At 39.8% G+C, this 9234-nt stretch overlaps 1 protein-coding gene across 2 annotated transcripts; it reads right to left on the reverse strand.

The window, feature by feature from the left end:
- Window positions 1-859: 859 nt before the first annotated feature.
- Window positions 860-5672, reverse strand: plk1 (polo-like kinase 1 (Drosophila)). 2 transcript variants are annotated; one of them, XM_067585227.1, is made up of 11 exons: window positions 4922-5672; window positions 4343-4511; window positions 3766-3910; window positions 3561-3654; window positions 3195-3420; window positions 3016-3055; window positions 2762-2859; window positions 2555-2632; window positions 2279-2433; window positions 1955-2137; window positions 860-1835 (listed from the first exon to the last, which is right to left on the reverse strand). In XM_067585227.1, the coding sequence occupies exons 1-11, from the start codon at window positions 5282-5284 to the stop codon at window positions 1641-1643; spliced, it is 1746 nt and encodes a 581-aa protein (XP_067441328.1). In that variant the 5' UTR covers window positions 5285-5672; the 3' UTR covers window positions 860-1640. The 2 variants fall into 2 exon arrangements, with proteins under 2 accessions (XP_067441328.1, XP_067441327.1); XM_067585226.1 differs by having other exon boundaries at window positions 3016-3058; window positions 4922-5670.
- Between the last annotated feature and the right edge of the window lie 3562 nt (window positions 5673-9234).

Here is a 9234-nt window from a genome sequence, read left to right on the forward strand (position 1 = left end):
TTTTATTTATTTCTGTAACAAAGCTGTAAAGTTCTATAGGTGAGAGTTGACGTTCTTGTTTTGTAGTTAGATGTTTTATGCAAAAAAAATCAAAGCTATTTCAAAGACAGATGATAAATATTGTAATTTCACCTGATTCTGGATGTCAAGAATTAAAAATTAAGAGTCAGATATTTTTTCCAAGCTGCATGTTGGCAAAGAGAAGTGTGTCAAGAGGTTTGAAGAAGTAAACAAGTTTTGACCAAAAAAAAAAAAAAAAAGAGTTGTAATGGCTGTGTGTGTCCGGTAGGTGGCGCCAAAAGATTACAATTTTCTGAGATTTGGCATCTTTCAAAAGTTTAAATTGCTTCCAGCTGATGTTGTTAGAGACACAGCTTGGAAAGGCAAATTAATCCATAATTGTTACTTTCTACTAAGAAATTACCACGTACTAAACACAGTTTAGTAAACTACCATCCATGACTCCTCATTATGAGTTTGAGATTGCTGATCTAGTTTCCAAATAGTAACCTGCCATGAACCTGACACCTCTGCAGTTTGTAAGACACAAATCCTGAAGGATTTTCCTGCAAAATCCCTGCTTTACCTGTATTTACTCACTGAAGCAGGTGGATTCATCCAAATTACAGCTACAAAACTGGTATATATGCAGATATTTGTTTTACTAGCACATGTCAAAACATATCTGCATTCGATAGACAAAGTGTTTTTTTATTTGAGTCAAGCAAACCTTTTCTTTCTGCTACAAAAGTTGATGCACACTGAAGGACATCTGCAGGCAAACAGAAGAAGAATAAATTGGGGTCTTTGGTGTTCTGAGTCAGAGTCAGAATGCAAACAGGCATTAAAACCACAATGATTTTGTCTTGATCAGAGAATCTTTATTTAAACTTGGGTAAAATCTTTACAACCTGTATGGGTACTCAGCAGTATGTACAAGTTTGTACATCTTGTTGAAAGAGACAAGACACCTAAAACACTTATAAAAAGAGTAAAAAGTAAACTAGAGAAAAGAATGTACATGATGAAGACATATTAACATGGTCCATTTCTCTACACACACACATACAACCAAATAAAACAGACGAAACAGACAAACTAGAGAACCAGACCAGAAAAGCTTTTTTCCACACAGCCAGACTGAGCCTCAATCCCCCACAACACATTTGTCCACTAGGCTTTAGGTTTAAATGCATGACTGACAGGAATAAATGCAAACAAACCATTAGCACAGAGGGTAAGGGAGGCATACTGAACATGCATCTTTCCCTCCTTGACTTATTTCACTGTACGGGGTCAACTCGCCTGCTGCGCTGCCGGCGATGCGGCCGGCTACGATTGCATCAGCAGGAACGTGTTTGTCAAGAGCAATCGTCACCAAGGAAAGTTAAGATAGTGAGTTTCTATTAACAGCAGGAACAACGATAAAAATCGGTGGGTGAAACACGGCGCTGAGAGACTGAAATTCAACATTCATGTACAAAATATATAGATAGAGAGATAAATTTTCATAGTACATGTCAAAGCCTCAAAAGATGACCCTTCAATAAAACACAGGAAAAATCCTGTCCCTGTTAGGAGGCTGGCAGACCGGAAGGAGTGGTCGGTGATTAAAAGACTGTGGTGAAAAAAAAAGTGGTCTAATGTGCGGCGGGGGAAGGCTTGCTGTCCAGCAGTTTCTCCACCATGAGCTTGGCGTAGCGAATGCGGCTGGCCAGCTCCTTACTGCAGCCGAACTCCTCCAGAAGAGACAACTTGTACGTGCGGAAGTCTCGCTTCTCGTCGATGTAGGTCACCGCAGCCATCAGTGGGCACAGGATCAGCTTGGTGTGGTCCTGATAGAGAGGGGTTGATGAAAAATGTGGGTTAAGGATTTGTGCACAAGGCAAAAGAAACTGACATTAGGTGAAGTAAAAGGTAAGCGAAGACGCCACTGGGAGAAGATGTGTCTAACCTGGAAGAAGTTGATTTGAACGGTGCCGTTGGTGAGGTGCAGGACGATGGCGCTCTTTGTTCTGAACCAGAGGGAGAGGTAGGGCAGCCGCGCCAGCTCGTCTCCTTCCCGCCGTGCCATGTTGGCGCCGGCCTTCAGCAGGTGCTCGCTCATGTAATTGCGGAAGTATTTCAGCAGCGTTATCTACAAGGGGAGAGAGAGAGAGAGAACAAATGTGAGAACTACAAGTGAGAAGTGATCTCAAAGAAAAAGCAAGGACAAGTCCTAAAAAATTAAATCAAAGGCTCACAATCATCTTTGCAGAAATAAGTGTCGGCTACCAACCTTCTTGTTGAGTGTCGTGGGGTAAGAGCGCACGCTGAGGTAGGATTCAGCTGCTGCCTTGTCGATGTACTGCAGACTGTCTCCGTCGGCGTACATTATCATACGCGTGTAGTCGTTGAACAGCACGCCCACGCTGTTGTCACAGAGCTGGTAGCCTGAAATACACATTTGACAACTTTTCTAAATATAAAATATGCAACAGCAACTGCATAACGGCACAAATCTCTCTCTCTTTATGAATGAAATAGAAAGGATGTGGAAGCATCGAATTCTTACCTAATCCATATTTGTCAGAGTAGTCTACCCATTTGCTGATCCAGAAGATGGGGATACATGCAGGATCCTCTGCCTCTTCTGGAAATACAAAATAGAACAAAATTGTATGCAGTGTATTAAGGGGGAAAAAATACACAAAAGCACTACAATTCACTCTACAAAAACACTGAAATTCTTTGTCAACACAACTGAAAAGTCTGCACTCACCTTGGCGTATGATGGCCTTCTCAGAGGGTTTGGCAGCAATGATGGTGTTGAGCTGCTGAAGCATGTCTTTCAGGTGGTTTTCTGCAGGCTCAGGCTCCCTGCACAGAGGAATACACACAACATTTATTATCTACAGTCCGTAACAAATATAAATCTTCTGATGAGCATTGAAACACTTAATCCCAAAACATCTGGTCAGTTAAATAATTCAGTGAGAGAACATTTTTGGCTGAGGTTTCACCAACATCTCTCACCTTTGCCCAGGCTCGTCCTTCACGTCCACCTTCTCTGTCTCTGCTAGAAAACACAACAAAAAGTCATTAACACCCTTACGTGGACCACAAAATGTCAACTCTGATCTGTAATTATCCACCCAAACCAAATACTTGATGGTTATTTTAATAATCTGCAGACTAAACTAAAGGATCATTACCCTTGTTGTTAATAGCAGTCAGCGGGCGTCTCTGGCTGAGCTCCACGGCTGAAGAGGGGGCGATGGAGAACCTCGGAGGCACTGTGAGGCAGGTAGTGGGCAGACGTAAGGGGATGTAGCCAGTTGTGAAGAACTCGTCCGTGTGCAGCTCGGCGATGGTGGGCCTCTGAGTGGGATCAGCGTGCAACATCCGCTTGATGAGAGAGGACGCTGCCGGGTTGATGTGCTGCAGGGAGAAGTTGTGAATTCAGAAAAAAAGGGGATGGAAGAGATTGTGAGAGGCAGGAATTCATCAGATGTGGAGAAAAAAAAAGTGAAAAAAAAAGTTTTGAGGGAGTTATTGTGTGCTATGTTATTCCAGCTTACCCAAGGGATGGTGTAGTTGTTTTTCTTGATGCGGTTGTAGGTCTCCTTCAGACAGGAGGTCTCGAATGGGGGTTTACCCACCAACAAAGTGTACCTGAGAGAGTAGAGACAAGGCAGAGATTGAACGGACCAGGCTGGATCGTGTGGAAATGTGTCATTCTAAAATAAAGCGTATTCCCAGGTGTGTTTGTGTGTTCAAACTTACAATATACACCCGAGGGACCAGACGTCCACTTCATAGCTGTGGCCTTTCTTGCAAAGTACTTCAGGTGCAATGTAGTTGGGTGTTCCACACAAGGTCTTCTTCCTCTCGCCATCAAACTCGATCTTAGTGGCCAAACCAAAGTCCCCTAGAGGAGAAAAAAGGGAACTTTTTGTAAAAACAGCTGACTTAACATGTCTATTAGTTTTAGAGGAAATTCCAGCACACATTAAAGCTCTTAAATGTTCTGTTTTTACAAATGAAAACTGTTAGTTTCATATTCTAGGGACAAAGATGACAAGTACACTTCCTCTTACAAGGAAACCAGGTATACAAATGATCAGGGTTGAATGAAATGGTACTAGAAAACTCCCAGTGTAGATGCACCATCACACCAGTGCAGTGTTTGGTCATCGGATCCAGGAAGTCTGAGTTTATGACAGATTCCTGATGTGAGGGCTGGGCTGTGTCCTATCCGTTATCACTGGACAAACAGGTTTGCCTCCGGTGTTTATTACTAATTTCTCAGGTATTGCAAGATAACCAAAGTCATCATTTGCGATCTAACAGCTCAAATTACCTATCTTGACGTCCATGTCATCATTGAGGAAGATGTTGCCCAGTTTCAGATCTCTGTGGATAACCCTGTTGTTGTGCAAGTACTGGATACCCTTGAGCAGCTGCATCATGTAATATCGAGCCTCGGGCTCAGTCACAGCCTTACGACGCTTGTGCAGCTCCAGCAAGGACTGAATAAGAATAAAAAAAGGAAGTGACTGGATTAGTAGGCATTTCATCAAGGAAACGACAACTATTATAAACACTCAAGACCAAACTTGTAGCGTATTTTCTTGTGTTTACTATTATAATCATGCCACCTTGATACAGAAAGAGATTTAAAATGGATTAATTATTAAAAAACAAAAACGTCAGTGAATAGATTGTCAATGAATCCAAAGCAAATGTAAAAATAGATAAAAAAGTAAGAATCGGTAAATGATTTCTGCTTGTAATGAATAGTTTAACGTTACATTTGTGAGGATTTTCTCACAGTTTAAGCAGCAGCCACCACTGACACTGACAGGACAACGGGCGAGACCGCCGTGTTAACCGTTGGCCGTGAGCAGTGAGTTCACTAATGTTTTCCATGCACACTCACCCTTCTCCTGCAGATCTCCAGGACAACAAAGACAAAGTCCTCATCTTCGAAAAAACCGTGGAAGCCCACGACATTTGGGTGGTTTAGACTCTTGTGAATGGCGATTTCGGAGGTCATTTTCTCCCTCTGGTGTTGCTTCAGGATCAGGGATTTGGGCACGATTTTTCCGGCGAAAACCTGCTTCGTCTCCACATCTGTGATTTCGTAGCATTTGGCGAAACCACCTTTTCCGAGGAACCTTCCCCTCGTGTATCTTCTCATGGTGCGTGGGTCAACCAGGACATCTGGGATTTCTTTGAGAGGAGCCGATTTTGGGTCGACATGTGCCGACGGGTTCGCCGGCTTTGCAATACCCGCACTCATTTCGGATTAAAGTGCTCGTCGACGTCTTTAAAAGAAACGTTTTAAAAATTCTTCAGCAGGCCAGGTATCGATGGTAGCTGGAAGGGTCAAACTATTGTTAACCCGACCCTCAACCGACGTTAGCTCAGCTCTGGACGCTCGTTTGCTCGTCAGGTTGCAAACACGTATGAATTCAAATCAAAACTAACGTTAACCACCTTTGAACGCGAACGTTATTCAAACCTTTGGTTTTACGACAAAAAATATAGTGCATGCGAATCTCAAGATTTAAAAAAAACTGAAGTTGACATCAAATTAGTCGGCAAACCTGTCCCCCGGTGGCTGCTGCGTTTCCCTGTCCTGCCTTTTAACAACAGTCTCTGCTACAAGTTTAAAATGCTGCCTCGGTCGTTACGGCGCTCTCTGATTGGTCCGCTTGATTTGAATTCTAAAGCGGTGCAGCAAAGCATCTTGGGAAAAACGGTGCAAAAACAGCCAATCGCTGACCGAGAAAGTCACGTTCCGCCATGTGATTGGCTGAATGGCTTCTTGTTGATCGCTGACTACAGTACTGACGGGAAATGTAGTCGGAGTGGGATTTAATCAAACAGTTGATGAAGAGGGAGTTATGCTCATTTAATGGCTGTCGAGAAAAGGTTTTTAAGCTCTATACTCAAGTAAAAGTCGAGATATCACTGTAAAAAATACTCAGTGCAACTTTAACTACAACATTCAATTCTATTTAACATTCTAAAATACATATTGTAGCCTACTGAAGTATTAAAAGTGAAAGTACTCATGAGTATCTAACCTACTGGTTTTCAGTGGTAAAATGTAGCATACATCCTCTCAAGTACAATTTGAGGTGGTATTTCAATTTCAATACTACCTTATACTCCACTACATATTGGTCGGAAATATACGGTGTACAATTTATTTTCTCATTAATTTGACAGCTGTAAATACAAGTTACTCTTCAGATATAGCCTATTAAACCTATGAACTTATGAAATAATGATATATTTAAATCTTATTAACTGGATCTTAACCAAATACAACATTAAAATGTTGCCTTTATACCAATATGTGATAACACTGAAGGAGTCATTCTACCACATAATGAGTAGGCTTCTTTCACTTTCGATCCTTTCTAAGTATTTTGCTTATAGTACTTCTGTACTTTTAATTAAGTTACATTTCTAAATGCAGGACATTTAGTACTTAATAGAGTTTTAAAATTGTAGTATTCCTACTTTCATTTAAATAAGAGGTACCCCTTCCACCATTGCTGCATTTCAGTATGAACATTTTGAATAGTGTTGATTTGTTTTCTCATCAATGAGCGGCAGCATTTCACAAAATACAATGTGAAGAGCACATGGTTATCTTGCATATCTTTAAACCTACCGCTAGCTTTGACTTGTACAACACTAGCCGACCACCAGTCCTACTCCCTCTACTTTTGTCTTTAGCATATTAGATTGTTATTTAGCTTATATGTTGTCTTTGTTTCCTTCTTATTGTCTCTCTCCGTTCCTTATCAGTCTCTCTCACACACAGACTCCCCTTCTTTATTTTTCCCCTTACAGTTAAGGTTTGGCTCGTAGCTCTTGTCTGTGCTTCCTTGTTCATAGATATAAAACACACATACAATGACTCAATAATAAATCATTATGTCATGTTTTTCAGCATTGTTGTTTCAGATTATTGCAGTATCTTCAATTCCTAAAATAGCTTGTTGCTTTATAGGCTACTTGAAATAAGAGCAGGTATCAAGTCGAAGTGCATACAGAGGGTTATGACCTGCCTTTAGCAGTAGTTTTCAGTGGAGGATGATTTCATCAAAGTAAAAAACATATTTTTTCACCAAGGGAACATATACATACATAGCATTTCTTTCCTATATAACTACATCACTATATATTGTCCACGGTATATTGTCATACAGTGTTATTTTACATAATACTGTATGAAATATATAATCGTACTATCGTGTTTATCTACATAGTCTCAGGAAATAGAATATATACATATGGTTTAGATCTCATTTACTCCTGATGCAGTAAAACGACCCAAATGGTCCATGTCTTATAGTGCTCACTCGAGTTCACCTGCAAATACCAGACACACTGTATGTAATTTATGTGACTGTATTTCTATTTCTGTTGATTTTTTTTAACTTGTTACTTCAAAATGACCTATATGTCCTTTTGTTTCTTCTTTTTGATCCAGTTTGTCAGTCTTTTATTGTTCTTTTCCATCTTTATATGACTGAAAAAATGTGCGCAAGGAATCCAGTTTCTTTTTATTCTGTACTTGTGCAAATGACAAATAAAGTCACTTGAACTTGATGTTGTTTGACTTCTTTCCCACAGCATACAGTACTAAAGTCATGTAGCTTATTCCACTCACTCTATTAAAAGATAGTGCTCCAACAATACAATGTTGTTAGCATCAGCCTGGCATGTCTAAAAAACATAAAACAGATGTATTATCGTGTTACATCAGCAGTATTGGGAACATCTTTCTCAGTGCAGCACACAATTTCAGGGGCCTCATCTATATTTTACCAATGAATGTGCTCCCGGAAGCACTACTCCTCTTCCTCACTAATGATTTTGTGCCCAAAGGAGTGTTATATTTGTTTTCAGTAGCACGTTATTATTGGAGCTGAAAGGAGGATATGACTAAGTAGAGGAAGATAAGAGGCAAATAAGTGGATGTGGAGTGGAGAGATGAATGAAAAGAGAAAGACATCTGTGGGTTTGTTTATCCTCTTTGTTCCATTTGACATGATGTGTGTGTGTATGTGTGTGTTTAACATCCAAAATAGCATGATGTGGCTTTATGCTGAGAGAGGAGCTATTTTTATAAAGCAGCATCTAAATATTCTCTGCATATATCAGCTGAGGTTAACAATAGAAGCATGACGTTCATCTTTATCAGAATAAAGAAGAAACAATGAGAGAATATGGCTGTATGGATTTATTTATTGAGCCATGATAACAATTTAAAAATGTGAATTATAGTATTATATGTCTTATTTGAGAATGAGTGTTGAACATTGTTAAAGAGTTGATGGTGCAATTAATAATAATAATAATAATAATAATAATAATAATAATAAATTTTATTTATATAGCACTTTTCTTAACAATGTTACAAAGTGCTTTACAAAGGAAAATAAAACCAACAAGGCAGATAAAATAAGCAAAGAGGAACAAAGAGGTAAAGGCAGAAGTACATAGTAACAATAGAAGATGCACAACAATAGTAATAATAGGACAATAGAATGCACAGGAGTAAAATAATGATAAAAAATAAGATAAAATAACATCAATTAATAGGTGTAAAAAAACAGTAATGAAAACATATCAAACATTTCCAAAAGCTTTCACAAAGAAAAAAGTTTTAAGACGAGTTTTAAAAGAAGCTAAAGACCTAATGTGTCAGTGGGCAAGGAGTTCCAGAGAGTGGGGGACTCACTTGTCACAAGCTGTGACCTGGGAATGACCAACAGGGCTCCATCTGTGGATCTTAAGGGTCGAGAGGGCATATACCAGTTCAGTAGTGCAGATATGTAACTGGGAGCAAGGCCGTTTAATGCCTTAAAGGTAAGTAATAAGATTTTAAAATCAATACGAAGGCTAACTGGGAGCCAGTGCAGGGAGGCAAGCACAGGGATGATGTGCTCATACCTTTTTGTCCCAGTAATGAGACGAGCAGCAGCATTTTGGACCAGCTGGAGACGGTGAAGGGAGCCCTGGCTGATACCTGAATAAAGTGCGTTGCAATAGTCGAGTCGAGAATATATAAAAGCATATATACTTTTTTGAAGATCAGCAAAAGATAAAAATGACCTAATTTTAGAGATGATCTTCAACTGGTAAAAACACAACTTCACAACATTTTCGACTTGATTCTCAAAACAGAGGTTGGAGTCAAATATGACCCCCAGATTCCTAGAAGCC

Source organism: Thunnus thynnus, chromosome 3, assembly GCF_963924715.1.
Source record: "Thunnus thynnus chromosome 3, fThuThy2.1, whole genome shotgun sequence".
NCBI lineage: Eukaryota > Metazoa > Chordata > Actinopteri > Scombriformes > Scombridae > Thunnus > Thunnus thynnus.